Below are 16,426 nucleotides of genomic sequence, written 5' to 3' on the forward strand. Positions count from 1 at the left end.
TACTGTAAAAAAAAAAAAGTGTACCACTTGTGACTCCTAGTGGCGACATCTTTGACTACAAGTTGTCATTTCTACAAGTACAAATCACAACTTTAACAGATACAAATTTACACTTTCAGTACAGGTGCAAATCATGACTTTTACAGGCACAAATGTGCTTTTACAGATACTTTTTTTTTTTTTACACATACATTTTTTTTTTTACAGGTACACATTTTTATTACAGATACATTTTTTTTTCTTTTTACAGGTACAAATTTTTATTACAGATACAATTTTTTTTTTTACAGGTACACATTTTTTTCACAGGTACAAATCACGACTTTTACAGATACAAATTTAGACTTTTTTTTACAAGTTAGTTTTGCACCATATTTACCTCCATAGATAGATGCCACGGACTTATGTAAGTTTTTGAAATTTCCGGTTTCAGCAAAGGGAACTTCAATTTGAAATTATTAATAATATTTGCCTGACGAAAGAACTTTTGAAGGAGAAATCTAAGACGAATGTGGGAAATTGTGTTTTTTGTGAAACCAAAGGAAGATTTGCATCATCTTTTATTTTTATGTGAGTAAGTTTAAAAAAAAAAAAGGCTTAATTTTCAACATTGGACTTGTTCCAAAGGGAAACAGATTGGTAATCTTACCATCACTGACATTATTATTATTAATTTATTTTTTATAATAATTTTGGATTTTTGTTGTCCGAAGCATTCCAGAGAGTTGAGACGCCCTCATCAGCGAGAGCGCGCGAATGGGGGTGTGAGTGTTGGCTATCAGTAACCGGAAACGACGCTGATGTGTGGAACCCGGAAGTCCGTGGCATCTACTTCATTCTCAACAGTGAACCAAACATGCTTCGGTCTTAGTTGCAATACACGAGTCTAGTGGAGTATACATTTCGTACGTGTTCTACGGTCCGTGCATTCTTTAAGCAGCTGTCACCTGCATTTGACGTTTCCTCGAGTACTTAGACATTAGCTTTTAGCACACTACCGCAGCAAAGATGGCGACCCCCGTGACACCGATGCCGACAGAAGAAAACGTCCCAATGCCGAAGTCCAAGACGAATTTGAAGAATTGCTGGAGCTGTAGAGTCATCTGCGGCAGCGGCCTGATCTTGTCCGGCGCTTACGTGTTCAACGCCGCCCGCAAAGTGATGCGTCTCGGCGAACCGACCACACTGGGGAAGGTCTTGCAGCTAACTTTTGCTGCAGGTGAGTCGAACCCGATGATGGGATTGCCATTAAAACGCGTTTAAAACTGACATCATTTTTTTTTTTAATGGCCAGGTTTGGCGGCGTGGGGAGTGGTGGTCATCACTGACCCTGTGGGGAAAGCGCAAAGGGAGGCGTGAATTGAGGAAACTTGGGCACGGACTGCGAAAGATTAAGGACAATGAAGGACACACTTCGAAATTTACTATTGCCATCAACATAACTGTTAAAGGTTTGATACAGCTAATAATTACAAATCAAATTCGTTAGAGTCCCATAGCTGATTTAAAATTGCGTGGGCTTGTGTTACTGATTCTGAAGGCTCCAGGCAGATTATATTGACATGGAGACGATCATCCACGTACAATATTGGAAGCAAGCAATGCAGCTTGAAATGTGTACAATGTTGGGAAGAATAAAATAAAAATAAAAACATATATTTTAGTTTATTTGGTGGTGACCTCTGTGTTTGCTGGGAAAATGTAAATATGTATTTTGTTTTTCAGATCTTTTATTGTACCCACCAGAGGCATGTTTAACGGCACGTTGCGCAATAGCGCCACCCGATGGCCTGTCATGATAACTGCTCTGACCTACCCTAATTGCTTATCACGTCACAAAAATGACTGAGTCACACGAACTGAGAAATTGACAATGGTATCATTTGTCTCTAAAATAAATTAAAAAAAAATTGCATTATTTTGCAGTTGTTATTTATTTTATCATTTGTTTTATTATTTTTTTCCCATGTGTGTAGTTTTGAGAAGTGCAATCCAAGACCTTTTGTTTCTGTGATTTACTTTGAAAAGCAGCCTTTTCCGCGGTAAGACCTGCCAGCCATCATGACAGGCCACCGGGAGGCGCTAGTGTGCAAAGCAGATTGGCGTTTAATCAAGCATGCACCTTGGGAATTAGTGCTAGTGTCGCCATGTGCTTTAACAAGTGCCCTGGGAATGTTAAGTATAAAGCAGATGACAATAGTCACTGGCCGACTGCTGCGTTAAAAGTTGATAACGTATACATAATTCTAAAAAATGTACAAGATGACCAAAAGCTTTGACAAGAAGTTTGTTTGAAGATGCTTCTTACAGCCGTAGTTGTAACTTTTAACATGCTCACCTTTTCAGCATGCAAACACCTTGCTAGCATGCTAGCTAAAATGTTTGCTCAAACGTGGTAAATTCACGTCAACCGCGCGCTAAAACGACACCAACACATTGATTAGACCTGTTTGGAAATAAATGCTCGCGGTAAGTAAAGTACTTATTTGTTAACTTTGTTATTAATCGCCAACGGTACTTGGAAAGGGAAGATCTTAAGTAACACGAAGTACTTTCCCCTTTCCAGAATCTGGAGAAAAACACCGTTTGGCAAAAGGTAAGTTGCCACCTTTGTACATTAACAACTTCAGTGAAAATCAACTCTTAACTTTCTTTCAACTTGTCCACAGGCTTGCATCTTGAAGCGAATGGATCCCCCTGAAATCAAGGTGCTTACTTCCCCTTTCTTTTTGCCCATGTCTTTGAAATACCCTTTTTTCTCTACACTCTCTAACATTTCAATGAGGAAAAAGTTGCATTTAATTAAAGAAAAAAATTAAAGGAGGCAAAGTTGGAACATGACAATTAAATTAAATAGTATTTAATATTTAGGGAATTTTTTTGGGGGGAGTAAAGAAAATAATTTGACAAGAGCAATGTTTATTTTCTACAGACAAATTATAATTTTATTATTCAAGAAAAATAAATCAAAGGATTAGAAGTAGTTTTTATTTGAGAGAAAAACATCACCTAAAAAAAAAAAAAAGAATATTTGTTTTATTCTAGAAAAAGCCCCAAAAAAATCCATGGACATTTATTTGCATGTTTTCACGAAAAATGTTTATTTATCCCAAAACGTTGCAATTGAAATAGAATAGTTATTTTATGCTTATTTTTCCAGAAGAACTGACGAATCTGAGTTTATCCAATGAAATGAAGTGTTCATCCGAGAAAAAGAATGTCTGAAAATGCAGTGTAATTTATTCAAGAACAAAAAAAAGTAATCCTGTCATTGATGCCCATTGAAATGCATGTTTTTGTTTTTACCCAAAAATTTATTCCAAAAACGGCAATTAACCCTCAATATGTTTTCCACAAAAAATGTGAGCATTTGGAGAAGAAAACCCCGAGAATAAAGCGTCCCCCAAAAATATAGGACAACTAAAATCGGTGAATATGAGTATCCTTCGCTGCCCAAGCAGTGTGTCATGCTTTGTGTTTTTTTGCCAGCAGGCGTAGGGCGCGTGCAAGTGCAACGGCTGGAAGAGTCAGAACACGCCGGCCACGCCTCCGAGCAGCAGCAGCCCGTCCATACCGGCGAGTCACAAAACGCTACAAATATATATCGGGCAGCACCGTTGTCTTGCCCACGTCACACAATTCAATACAATAATACATTCCCTGTAGGACGGTCCCATATTACAATTGTAATGGATTTTGATCAATGTAAGAAACCCAACAATTATAGTCATCTACCCAAAAATAATTGTAGTTCAAAAAGTTCAGACGGCAATAATGTATACCAACTTAAAATTCATTTTAACATAAACATAACATTCACAAGACGTGCCTAATTAAAAAATAATTATTAATGCATATGTTATTTAAATATTCATTAGTATTAATATAACCACAGGCGATATAAATTTGTATTTCTAACCACTGTAATTCATGATAAATAAATAGTATTTCTATGCACCTTGATGTCACAACTAAGCTAAATAGCAAAATGTGCTCATTAAGTTAATGTGATTGATTGGCCAGTCCTAATTTTAACTCTTTGACTGCCAGACATTTTCAGAAAAGGGATGCCGTGGGTGCCAGCTGATTTAAGCATTTTTGACTGATCTTTCAAGGTCCACAGAAAATTATATGTTTGAACTATGGAAACACACATACTACCAAATGAAAGATTGGACTCTCATCTTTCATCAGAAAAAAAAGTTTGTTTCTACCTTATTCCGTTTTTCAATAATCAACAATAGAAAATGGTTAGTTTCACCTCTGTTTTGGAAAAAAAAAAAGTCTTTTAACGTCTTTGGCACTCCTCCCTAGGATTTTACTAAACGTTATTTAACGTTTTTGGCAGTCAAAGAGTTAATAGCCTATAATTGTCAAGTTTACATGTGACTTTGTCAACTTTTGTAGTAGCCTAAATCACCTTTTCAACATTCGAGACCAACAAGATTCACATGTAAAAACAACCAAAAAAAAGATCCACATTCAACCAAACTGGCAAAATGCTAACACAAAAGATGTACGACGGTGCCACTTGCTACCTTTGTCTGTGACAAGTTGCTCAAATGTCAACAATTAGCATCAATCAAAAACAATGGCTGTCATCAAACCAACTTCTTCTGCTCGCCAATCACTGGCTGTGGTCACCAGCCTGCGTACGTATGAGATTGCGATACGGCCACTAGGTGGCATAATTGCATATTCTAAAAGGAGTTTCAAGCTAAATGATTACCACATCATAAAGTAATGAATAAACAATGTTCACTTTTGTCACTTTCAAACATATTGGCATAATGTAAGCAAGTCAGTAGCTCATGATGGCACCATTGGAAAGAATGTTCTTAGCATTTAGCCTACAAGTTGGAATGTACTTGCAAATACGCGACTACTTGTTCTACTTCATTTTCTCAGTTGTCAGAGCGCCCCCGGTGGCCAGGCCCCTATACTACAGCATCAGCCCAGCGTCATGCACAGACCTCGAGCGGCGCCGTCAGTCCTGCCAGCAAACTGTCGAGCCAAGTATTCAAAAATTCACGCCTCCCGGGCTCAAGTGGGTTTTTTTTCTATGCCAACATCATTTATCCTAAAATGGACTTGATAAGCATTTCTGCAGAAATTGCACTCGACGCATTTTGTTGTTTGTGGATCAGACCAGCCCCCTGTCGGCGCGCTGAGGCGTGATCGGCAACTCGTTGAACCAGAAGCCCAACAAGAGGATCCTCATGTGGCTGGTGGGCCTCCAGAACGCCTTCTCGCACCAGCTGCCACGCATGCAGCTCGTCTTTTCTCTGTGCCATTGTGTTTATAACGACCATGCATATAGTAAGTCATTTTTTATTCATAACGACCATTTATATACTAAGTCATTTTAGTACCATTTTGTATGTATAACAACCATTTATATACACTAAGTCATTTTAGTATTTCTAACAACCATTTATATAGTAAGTCCTTTTAGCATTTATAAATTAAGTAATTTTGTATTTACAACAACCATTTATATAGTAAGTCATAAGGGAAATGGTGCTTTCAAACCCTCCGGTTGTCAAAAGTCAAACTCTACTGAGATCCACTTTTGTTAGTTTTTTTATGTACAGTTGACTGAGTAGAAGTGTCAGAAGTTGAAATACTGTCAAAGTAAAATACGATAGTAAACTTACTGCCACAAAATGTAGCTCAAACATAGCTAAGCTAGCTAAAAGACCGGCAGGCAAGCAAATGTTTGCGAATCACCAGGAGCAACGCGACCAGGTAATGAGCACACACCCAAGTGCATTCTGCAATTTGTAAATAGCTGCAGGCTGAGCGGCCACACTCAGCTTGGCCATTTATTGTCGGTCCAGCGTAATGTAGGCCCTCTTTTGTCAACTTGCAGGCTGCTGCTGGGCATTAGTGGAGCGGCAAGGGAGGAGGCACCAAGAACGACCGACAAGGGTATGAATTCTCAAATGCCATGTGTATTTCCTGCAAGCACCAAAGTATATAATCATGTGGCCCTAATATGCCGCCATAAATGCTTGCAAGCTGCCAGAAACAGAAGACAGGCCTCAACCAGTGCAGCAAGATGGTGAGTATTACAGCAAATGTTGGAAGAACTTCATGGCCATTGCTGTGATGCAAACTGAATTTGTATATTAAAAAACCATAAGTACTTTTAGTAGTATGTCCTTTCTGCATGGAGGATTTAGTACTGATCAATTTTAACCTTTGTCTGGATAGTGTTTTGAATAGCCTTGACTGAGGTTTTTAATCCAAGGCCAAATACAAATGAACATTGGTGTGAATAATTTCCATCTCACAAGTTGACAGAAATGCTTTTCAGCACATGTTTATTCAAGAGCTTTGTTACATGTTGAAGGATTTCACAGCTTACAAAATAGCTTGGAACAAAGTGCTACTTGCCAGCTAAGTCAAAGAAGAAAAATGTCTGTTACATGGATGTTTATTAGTAAAGTTCTTCACTAGATGCTAACATGTTCTATTTTGTTAACATCTAGTTAAGAACTTTACTAATAAACATCCATTTTTCTTCTTTCACTTAGCTGCCAAGTAGCACTTTGTTCCAAGCCAACAACAAATGTGTCAACACTGCTTTCTCCACTCCTTTGCGTGGCTCTTCCATCATTCTTGTGTGCCCCAAATGCAGATGCTGTAATCACCAGGCCACTTTTCTATGGGAGGAAAAAAAAAATAGTAAATGACACATTCACATGCAGCTACTCTGCTTGCATTTAAACAGTCAATCCTGCTATCATTTTTGTAAGGTGATGACAAATTTACCTACACTTTCCACTTGGCAGGTGAGAGAAGAGCCCAGCTTTCGCTTTTCATTTCCTGTTGGCCGCTGTGAGCAGGTCACTGCTGATGGGAGTCAACCGGCACCTACTTGCAGATCAGACAGAAGATTAAGCGCTATATAAATAATCCTCATGGGTGGCACAAAAGCAGCAAATAGGAGAATAAGTTTTTTTTCTCCCCCATTTACAATGTATAAACTACAATTTACTTAAGGGAGGCTCCTGTCTTAAGTACTTTGCATGGTTCTTTTAAAACAAATTAAATATAAGTTTTACAAATATAACTTCTGTTGTTTTTGGAGCAGGATATGATAATTTTTGGACTTTTGGTTATTTATATAAAAGCTTTCCTACTTTTTAGCAGTATTTGCTGGGGGTATGAATATATTTGCCCTTGCCTGTGTGTTTACATATAGTATTGTTATATTGAAGGGTTCACCACACTGACTCAAATATCACAAACTAATTAACCAACAGACTGGGCACTAAAAGCCGTTCAATTACTGTATATTCAAACTTCAACACAGTAACAATTATATACATTAGTTACTTTTATTGTATTTCACTCAAGGAATCATTCACAGATATATCACATGAGACACAAACAGGCGGAATTACTGACTGGGCCAAAGCAGCACCGTTGATGAGAGTTTGGCCAACTGTTTCTGCAAGGTAACAAGATGGCCCCCATGTGTCATGTAACCAACAGTTGACCAATCACAGCGTAGTACTCAATGCTTATAAGTGACAAGTACTACTCAACTGCTGGTCACACGACATGGACGCCATCTTGTTACCCTGCTGAAACAGAGTTGCCCAAACTCTCAGCTAACCCATTAAAAACAAAAAATGGGGGGAAAGCTAATACAAATAAATACTAAATAATTTTACAAAACTCAGCAACTGCCCATTGCATGACTGGAGTCTCACCTTACAAGAGGCCAACTTTTCACTTTTCATGCGGGTGCCCAAAGGACTACTTGATTCTGCCTGCCGTCACTTGTCACCTATTGCTTGGCTCTCAACACTTTACTAGTTGTTTTTTGAAGCTGTAGGGTGCTTGACCGGCTGGGCTGGAAGATTCGTTTGACGCTGGTAGCTTCTTGATCTCGACCCATTTGCCCTGCAACACAGATGACAGGAACAAAATTAAACGCTACACATTTGTCAGTTAAAACCTCCCATCCCCCATTTACTCCGTGACTAGGCGGCAGGCTAGCTAGCTAGCCTAGCTCAATTCCCCGTGTGGCGACGGGTGGAATAGGCACCGCTGACTGACTGGCAAACAAGCCAGACGCAAGGAGTGTGCGAGAGCAGCGACTGGCCCGTTTACCAGCCAGCCAGCGATGCCTCGCCACCCGTCAACACAGGGAATGGAGCCAGGACGAATGGAAGGAAGGAAGGATTGTTTGTTTTTTTTGTCATGTGAACTAGTGTTACCTGGTCTCGTGTCTCATCTGGGGCTCATCATCCGCAACGTAAAATACCCTCATTTGTCTGGTGCGGGTAGCTTCTTTATCTCCACCATTTGCCCTGCAACATAGATGACGGAAACAAATTACAGTAGTTGTAGTAACACAGGATCACAGGAACAAAAAACACTACACATTCTCTCTCCGCAACTAGGCTAGCTTAGCTGGGCTAACTAGCTTAGCAAAGCCACGCTAACTAGCTTAGCAAAGCTAGGCTAGTTAGCATAGCAAAGCTAGGCTAGTTAGCTTAGCTAACTAGCTTAGCTAGCTCCATTCCCCATGTGGCGACGGGTGGAATAGGCACCGCCGACTGACTGGCAAACAGGCCAGCCGCAAAAAAAAAAAAAGCGATTGGCCCGCTTGCCAGCCAGCCGGCGATGCCCTTCCACCCGTCAACACAGGGAATGGAGCGAGGACAAATGTAGGAAAGGAAGGTGTTTTTTTTTGTCATGTGATCTAGTGTTACCTGGTCGCATGTCTCATCTGGGGTTCTTCATCCGCAACGTAAAACAAAGCCCAGATTAGTCGGATGCCGGTCACTACTTCTTCATCGACACATCTGCCCTGCAACACAGATCACATCAACAAAATCTCACTTTATTACACAGATAGCATACTTAAGAAGAGCGCCACATTTTACACAATTCTATTTAAAAAAAAAAAATACAAATAAGGCAATGTACAATATGAAACACTACACTCACAAGTAACTAAAATCTGATAAATAACAAATTAGTTTCTGTTAAAGTGGTACATTTTTGGAACAATTATGAAATTGACTATTAGAATTCTGTTGTGCTTCTTGTGTTCAAAAATTTGTTATTTCCAAAAAATATACTTATCAGGTAAACATGAATATGCAGCTGTGGTTTCAATTATTCTAGCCCCTCTGCTAAAGTATTTCAGCATGTTTGACTCTTTCTTTATAATCACATCAACTACTCAAATACACCAACGCTACTTAAATTACACAAAATAAATTTATGTGATAGATCAGTTCATGTCCTTTTTGTTATTTCCTCACCAACCCTTAGCCTATAAATTATTTTTATTCATGGGATGAAAGCACCTGGATGTGTCAACACAACCTCGGCGGTCAACAATTAAGCCGATGTAAAAGACATGTGGTATTCCGTCTCCTTCCAGACAGTCGATGGTGTCTTTGAAAAATGGTGACGTCCAAATCAAGGTCACACTAGTCAACGTCATTTGCCTTCACAGGCAAAGATATGAACATAAAAAGAGAGCAAATAAACATTTCGAGAGAGACAACTGGAGGCGTTGAAAAAGGCACTGGAAAGAGGGGATGCCGTTGGTGATTGCTTTGATATCTCAAGCAAAAGTTGAGAAAATCCGCGGATGACAGCTGAGCAACTGCGATACAATTTCAAAGAGGGATTTACTCAACTTTCAACCCAGACCATAAAAGATGCCCAATGTGAGAAAAAAAAAATCAAGCCTTCCGCGCTAGCATCATAGGCGCCCCCTACCGACTTCAAAGTACAAGACCGGTCCACTCACAACCCACGCGGATAAACCGCAAAAGGTCGTGGAATGTTCTTCTCGCGGGCCTGTAAAGATAAGTGCATCTTACAGACTATAAACCCGAGTGAGGTGAGAGTCGTCCACTGTGGCTGTTACAGGCAATGTCCAGCACGTGCAAGGTACCATCAAGACAATTAGGAGATGGTGAGTGTCAATTGGATACAGTCAAGTGATGATAAAGCTGAAGCTTGGGAGACAAGTCCAAGCATGACGCCAAATCTCTCATAGTTTGGTTGCAGACAAAGTGCGGGAAGATTCTCAAGTGGTGGCCATCTTCACACTTAAATTGAAAAGACAATCTGATGGGACGTGAAGAAGACACTTTCCAAACAAGGCAAATCATGTGAAATAAAAAATATATATTTAAAAACAAAAGGAGAGAGAGCAATGATGATGACCTGTCAAATCGGTAAAATTACCGAATGAACAATAATGACCTCTGCAGACAAAAAAGATTATAAAATGAAAAGAAAAGAAAAAGAAGATTCTCAAGTGGCCATTTTCACACTTAAATACAAAAGAGAATCTGATGGGACGTGTAGAAGACAGTTGCCAAACAAGGCAAATCATGTGAATAATAATTAAAATACATAAAATAAAAATGAGAGAGAGAGAGCGAGAGAGAAATAATGATGACATGTCAAATTACAGACTGAACTATACTGAGCTCTCCAGAAAAAGAGATTAAAAAATAAAATAAAATAAATGTGAAATATTATTTGCCTTCTGGGCAAGCAGATGGCTGCAAGAACCTTGTGTCAAGCTATATTTCACATCTGATATTTTATTCCAAAACTGTGTTGTACTAAACTCACCTAGTACAGATTTGACTGAGTGATTTAATCATTTCGTCACAAAATATATATTTTATAATAATACTACTAATAAGACATGGCCAAGGACAAACATGGCGGTTCAAGTCAAGTGCAGGCTCACCGATTGGGTCCATCCAGCTCCAGCGGCTCCATGCTGGTCATCTCCGCCCATTTCAAGACTGCAACACAGCAGGGAAAAATAAAAACATCCATTTTAATGTGCACTAAATTCACACGCCTCATCAGTCAAAAAGCTTGTTCATTGGTGTGTCTAATATCTACGTTGGGACTTTTGTCCGGTCTTTCATCCCGTGCGGTCGCCATCTTGCCGCACGTGCTGACGAATCCCTTCGTGACCCGCGCACACCTGTCTCTTAATGAGCTGCAAGCTAACAATCAAAAGACATGTCCCCACATCCAATCCATCTTAACTTCTGTCCCACGGACAGTCGAGCTCAATCCCCCCCCCCCCCCACCACCCCAAGACAGCCATCTTTATTACACAAACTATTGGTTCAACAACAACAAAAACCCTCACCGTTCAATTCCCAAGTAGAAAACCAGCAGGTGTGTCATTTACAGCAACATAAATAAAATAAATAAATTATGGCCAGCATGAAAATCGAACCAAAACAAAATGAGCCAAAACAAAGAGCAAGGACTCCGTGGTAAATGAAGCAAAGTTAGGCGAATTGTGATGTGAGGTGCTCAAACCGCAACCGCTGTGGAGTCCTTCGAGTGTGAAAATCCAGCAAGAAGTCAAATGTCATCATGAGAAAAGTCTACAAACGCCAAAAACGTTGACTCGTGCGCTCGCTCACCAACCTAACAGAAGGCCACGATTGCGGCCGCCATCTTGCCCTAAATGGTGAACAATCCAATCAAGGCACACCTGTCGCTTTATAGGCTGCGGGCCTGACGTCATCCACTATCTTCCGCTTTTTGGACACTAGCGCCGCCCGCTGGCCTGTCATCAGGACTGCAAAAGGGTTGCTTTTCTCCTTTTCCGCCACAAAAGTCAAAGTCAATCACAACCAAAGTTGTTGTTTTGTTTTTTTAATTAATTAAATTTTCAGGATCGTTACCAACAATGTCCTTTACGTGTGTAGTTAGCGGTTGGAGCATTTAGGCTGGAACAACATTCCAGATCGTCTTCAGGCGCCACACTGTCGCCATCTCCTGGTCAGTATGAGAAATGCTTTCAGTGACAAATTGGGGGAATCCAAAACGAATACAATATACATGAACACTCCGGGTGGCGAAATGGTCAGGCGTGCCTCGTGATACGTTCTCTTTTCATTTAAAATAAAATAAAGGATTGACAATCAAATTGTTATTAGTTTTTCTATGATATTAAAATTTCTAGCTGTATTTCAATTTTGGTGTTCCATACGTTTGGCCTTTTCATCACTTTGGTCGAGCTTCGTCTTGTCCCCATCAGACAAGCTTTGTTCCTGTCTCATTTCTGTACTTGTTTACAATAAATAAATAAATACAAACATAATCCGGCCTTCCACTTTTTTTCTTTCTTTATGAGTGGTTTGCATCTTGTGATATGTCATGAACATTTGACACATTTGCTGGTCGCAGGCAAAAAGTGCACGTTATTTTGCCTGTTTGTCATTCATCGTCCTTTAATTGGTCCAATATTTACAAGGTCAAATAACAATCGCAAGCAACGACATTGTCGCATTGTGATAAATGTACCAATTACCTGTGAAAGCAGTCCTGGAACAATCTACAATCACATTCTATTTGGATACTGCATTGATCAGTAGTTGTAATAATTAGCTAAAATCTCTCTCTGTTTTCAAATCCAAGCACTTGGATGGAGACGTCTCTGTCGTGTCCCGACACCTGCACGAAGACGAGCACAGCAAATCGTGGATATGAATCCAGAGTCCAAGAACACGTGGAGTCCGTGTCAGCTCACTCACCGTGTGACATCACGAGGAACTGGTCCCGGAATCTGAAGCAGTTTCGGAATCAGGCTCGGAAACGGACTTTGAGGCCGGCTCGGGATCGGGGTCGGAAGCGTCAGCAGCTGCGGAATGCAAAGATAGCGAGAGACGTGGAGCGTTTTTTCGCAAAGGTGGACATCGGACCTGGACAGGACTGCGAAGACGTTTGACTTACAAGCTGGAGCGTAGTTGGCTGCAAGGAAGAAAAGAGGAAGAAAGTTGCGACTCGTGATCCTGAATGTTGCCGGCAGATAGGCCAACATTTGCGTCCCTCACCTGGTGGGCTTTTGTGACGCTTGACGAGGAGCACGAGCAGCGGCGCCAGCAGAGCGAGGAGCGCCAAGGGGACAACAACGGCCAGCGTCACCTTAGTGGCGTCTTCCTCTTGACCAGACGTGAGAAGGAAGACGTGTGAATGACACGCAAGGATCACGTATGTTTGCGCGAGTGTGCGTGCGTGCGTCACCTCGGTTACTCAGGATGCTTCTTCTGTCCAGCTTGGTGACCATTTCGTCCTCGACGCCGGCCAGCTGGAAGACGCATTCGTAGCGGCCCTCCGCGTCGGCCGGCAGCTCCGCTTTCAGGTGGGCCGTCGTCTGGAAGGTTCCGTCGTGGTTGGGGAGGAGCTCTCCGATCTCCACGTCCTCGTGGAGCTCCTCGCCGTCCTTCCTCCAAAACAGGGCGGACACCGACGGGTAGAAACCGCTGGCGTGGCACGTGATCGGCGACGAAGGCGTCTTCTGCAGCAGCGACACCACCGGCAGCTCTGGCGGGCAAGGGATGGAGAAAATGTGTGAGAGGAACATGAAGGAAATAATGAAAGGTGGGGGGAAAGTGGCAGATGGCGTGGATTTGTGAGAGGAGAAAAGATGTATAAGAATAACAGATGGAGAAAATTTGAGAGAGGTGTGAGAGGAGAAAGATATAGAGGATGCGTGAGGACGAAAGATGTGAGAGGAGAAAAGATGGAGTGTGCAATTAGAAAGAGGGAGAGAAACTCAGAGAGTTAAGAGAGAATATGTGAGAGGAAGGAATGCAGCCATTATATCTGAGGACACACATTTTGAAAGTAGAAAAGATGGATAGAATGTGTAAAAATACTAAATTTATGGATAATGTGTGTGAGAGAAATATGAAGTTGGAGAACATTTGTTAGAGGAGAAAAGATGGATAGAAGTGAGATGAGAAACGTGAAGAGAATGCAAGAGGGCTAAATATGGAGAAAAGTGTAAGAGAAGAAAGATGGAGAATTTGTGTGAGGGTAAAATAATTCATAGTTCATAAATGTGAGAGGACCTAAAAATTTTACAAAATGTGTGGTGAATAGATGGAAAGGACGTGTGAAAATAAGGAAAGTTATAGAGAATGTGTGAGATGATTAAAGATGACAAAAGTAAGAGGAAAAATAGAGAACATACGAGGTGAAGAAAATGGAGAATGTGTGAGAGGGGCAAGGCGAGAGTTCAGGTTGCCATGTCAGCCATGCTCCTCCAGGGGGCGTGCTGGTACCTGTTCTCATCAGGAAGTCCCTCCCATAGCTCACAAACTTCTTCAAGTAAGAAGGACAAATCTCAGTCAAGTAATGCTTCTGGTATTGATTCCAGGCGTCCGCTTGGTCCAACTTGTGTTTGCTGGCGACAGCTTGAGGCTTAACTGCGATCCATCTCAGTGTCGACAAGTCAAACGAGATGAAATCTTCGCCGTCGTAACTTTGGTGTTCCCAACCGTCAACCTCGTCAGTCTCGTCGTCCCATTCGCAGCCATGCATCCTTTGGACCATGTGAACACCTGACAAACACATAAAGCAACCTTACTTCTGCACATCCGACTTAAGAATGTGTGTGTGTGTGAATAGTTAAAGCAAAAAGTATTCACACATGAAATGTTCTTGTTGTTAGAAAGTTGAATGTAAACAAACCTCCAGTTTGGTTGAAGCGCAATTTAGCAGTTTCAATGTTGACTTTGTAGGCCTGCTCATTACCAATACCGATCTGTGTCTGTCCCTCCCAGTAGTGCGGATCCTCGGCGGTGATTTTGTTCATCCAGTCCTGTTTGGCTTTTGCTTTCCTGCTCTTGCTGTCGTAACTAACAACCTGAACGCCGTCAACATAACCAACAACCAAGAACGATGCCAAGTTTGGAATATGAGAGGACGCAGTTTGGAAATATTTGAGCGAGTGAAGCACTGAAAGAGAAAACAAAAACATTTCTGTTTGTTTTACATCCAAAAATCTTATACTATTTGAAACGTTTCTGTCTAAAACTGAAACAACTTTGACAGCTTTTTGAGGAAACAATTGTTTTTATTGTTATTAAAACATAGGTTTGTCTTTTGCATTCATTTCAAAAATTGATTTCAGCTCATTCTTACACACAAACACTTCCTTAATACACTCCATTTTGTTTTTTGGATGTTCACAGTTCACTTACATTCGTTGAATGCCTATTAAAGTTCATTATTAGCTATTTTTACAACTTCGGCATGTTACAATTTTAATACGCTTGTCGAACATGTTTGCTTTACTTTACAGTTCCTTCATCACATATTTTGCATATGTCAGGTGATTAACTCTGTTTGCTACTTTTTCCAATTGAACTATTCCATCTTTGTTAATGGTCATGTTGGCGTATTTCCAAGTGTTGCACTGAAAAAAGTGATTCATTTGACTAAACTAAAAAAAAAAAAAGCGGGACCGGTAATTTATTACAGCAATTTTTTTTGTCTTTCTCATTATATTCATGATTTGGTTGAAGGGATTATTTTCAATTTAATGTAAATCAAATATATTTATTTTTCCCAAACCAAATAAAAAAGTTACATCCAAGTACATTTTTATTTTGGAATAAACTAATTAAAGTCATGAGACTTAACTTACAATACTTGTTTTTATAGATTTTAAAGTTATGTTTTTGTCTAACTAGTAGGGGCACATACAACACATTTTGCAAATAAAAGTTTGTTTGTTTTTTAGCTCCCCTTTGTGAGTAAAATTTGACATTTTTAACTTTAAAAAAAATAAAAATAAAAACGTTTTATAGGGACAGTTTTCTGTTAATGGCAGTTTGTTATTTGACTACAAATGTGTTTTGGTTTCATTTCAATTAGCTTAGCAGGCTTTGTGGCACACTGCTAAGCAAATCCGCCTCACAGTTCAACAGTCCAAATCATGAATATAAAGAGAAAAACAAAAACTTCTTTTTTTTTGCTGTAACAAATTACAATATTTGTTTTGTTTTTCTCAGTAAGATGTGGAACAATTGGGAGAGTCAACTTGTGCACTTACCAGGCGTCACGCTGTGGATTTGCACAACCACCACAAACAATCCGAACAAGTTCATCTTCCACATCTTTTGCTCCTTTTGGTCCCGCGTCAAAGCAAACCAGAAGACGCCGCTCAAATACTTGAAGAGTCCTTTTGTGCCTCAAATCAAGTCGAGTGTGCGAAAGAAGAGATGAAACGCGTGTTTTTTGTTTTGTTTTGTTTTTTGAAGTTTTGGGCTGAAACAGTGACGCCTGCTGCTCGAAAGCCGGTAAGACAAGAAAGTGCTCCTTTCGGGGAAATCACGTGACCCCAGAACGGTTGGCGTCAGGCCAATAAACACACAATATACATGTCATTTCGCTATTGAAATGAATCATAAAATAAACGTTTTAGCTGTGCTGAAGCAAAAGCAATAAAAAAAAAACACACAAGTGTGTTTATTTGAAGTCTTTCTAGTTTCATTTTGTCATTTCTAAGTTGAGCTTTGAATAATAAACTGTTTGTCGGACGCGTCGGAACGCTTGAAACCGAAAGTGGTAAAGTTGAAGTTTCCTGGCGTGAGACGCAAAATTCCTT

The 16,426-nt window shown here is 40.3% G+C and overlaps 3 protein-coding genes and 1 long non-coding RNA gene across 10 annotated transcripts; 2 read left to right on the forward strand and 2 right to left on the reverse strand.

Moving 5' to 3' along the window:
* The first annotated feature begins 78 nt into the window (after nucleotides 1-78).
* On the forward strand, nucleotides 79-1,918 carry LOC144036987 (distal membrane-arm assembly complex protein 1-like). Of its 2 annotated transcripts, XR_013288770.1 has the most exons (3): nucleotides 79-1,219; nucleotides 1,295-1,451; nucleotides 1,726-1,918. XR_013288770.1 is itself a non-coding variant. In XM_077548048.1 (2 exons), the coding sequence occupies exons 1-2, from the start codon at nucleotides 1,009-1,011 to the stop codon at nucleotides 1,357-1,359; spliced, it is 276 nt and encodes a 91-aa protein (XP_077404174.1). In that variant the 5' UTR covers nucleotides 96-1,008; the 3' UTR covers nucleotides 1,360-1,668. The 2 variants fall into 2 exon arrangements, 1 of the variants encoding a protein (XP_077404174.1); XM_077548048.1 differs by lacking the exon at nucleotides 1,726-1,918 and having other exon boundaries at nucleotides 96-1,219; nucleotides 1,295-1,668.
* A 428-nt stretch (nucleotides 1,919-2,346) lies between these two features.
* Nucleotides 2,347-7,728, forward strand: LOC144036988 (uncharacterized). Of its 6 annotated transcripts, XR_013288773.1 has the most exons (9): nucleotides 2,347-2,469; nucleotides 2,567-2,596; nucleotides 2,670-2,708; nucleotides 3,493-5,047; nucleotides 5,148-5,319; nucleotides 5,873-5,931; nucleotides 6,022-6,064; nucleotides 6,644-6,690; nucleotides 6,798-7,728. It is a non-coding gene; the product is annotated as an uncharacterized LOC144036988 (long non-coding RNA). The 6 variants fall into 6 exon arrangements; XR_013288776.1 differs by lacking the exons at nucleotides 6,022-6,064; nucleotides 6,644-6,690 and having other exon boundaries at nucleotides 3,490-3,576; nucleotides 4,909-5,047; XR_013288771.1 differs by lacking the exon at nucleotides 6,644-6,690.
* Nucleotides 6,300-11,096, reverse strand: LOC144036986 (uncharacterized). Its single transcript, XM_077548047.1, has 6 exons — nucleotides 10,748-11,096; nucleotides 8,733-8,830; nucleotides 8,235-8,327; nucleotides 7,725-7,917; nucleotides 6,782-6,879; nucleotides 6,300-6,668 (listed from the first exon to the last, which is right to left on the reverse strand). The coding sequence occupies exons 1-4, from the start codon at nucleotides 10,796-10,798 to the stop codon at nucleotides 7,827-7,829; spliced, it is 333 nt and encodes a 110-aa protein (XP_077404173.1). The 5' UTR covers nucleotides 10,799-11,096; the 3' UTR covers nucleotides 6,300-6,668; nucleotides 6,782-6,879; nucleotides 7,725-7,826.
* A 1,146-nt stretch (nucleotides 11,097-12,242) lies between these two features.
* Nucleotides 12,243-16,091, reverse strand: LOC144036985 (class I histocompatibility antigen, F10 alpha chain-like). The gene is made up of 8 exons (XM_077548046.1): nucleotides 15,872-16,091; nucleotides 14,506-14,772; nucleotides 14,097-14,375; nucleotides 13,054-13,353; nucleotides 12,864-12,971; nucleotides 12,763-12,780; nucleotides 12,564-12,670; nucleotides 12,243-12,483 (listed from the first exon to the last, which is right to left on the reverse strand). The coding sequence occupies exons 1-7, from the start codon at nucleotides 15,933-15,935 to the stop codon at nucleotides 12,573-12,575; spliced, it is 1,134 nt and encodes a 377-aa protein (XP_077404172.1). The 5' UTR covers nucleotides 15,936-16,091; the 3' UTR covers nucleotides 12,243-12,483; nucleotides 12,564-12,572.
* Between the last annotated feature and the right edge of the window lie 335 nt (nucleotides 16,092-16,426).

This window comes from Vanacampus margaritifer, chromosome 17, assembly GCF_051991255.1.
Source record: "Vanacampus margaritifer isolate UIUO_Vmar chromosome 17, RoL_Vmar_1.0, whole genome shotgun sequence".
NCBI classification, from domain to species: domain Eukaryota; kingdom Metazoa; phylum Chordata; class Actinopteri; order Syngnathiformes; family Syngnathidae; genus Vanacampus; species Vanacampus margaritifer.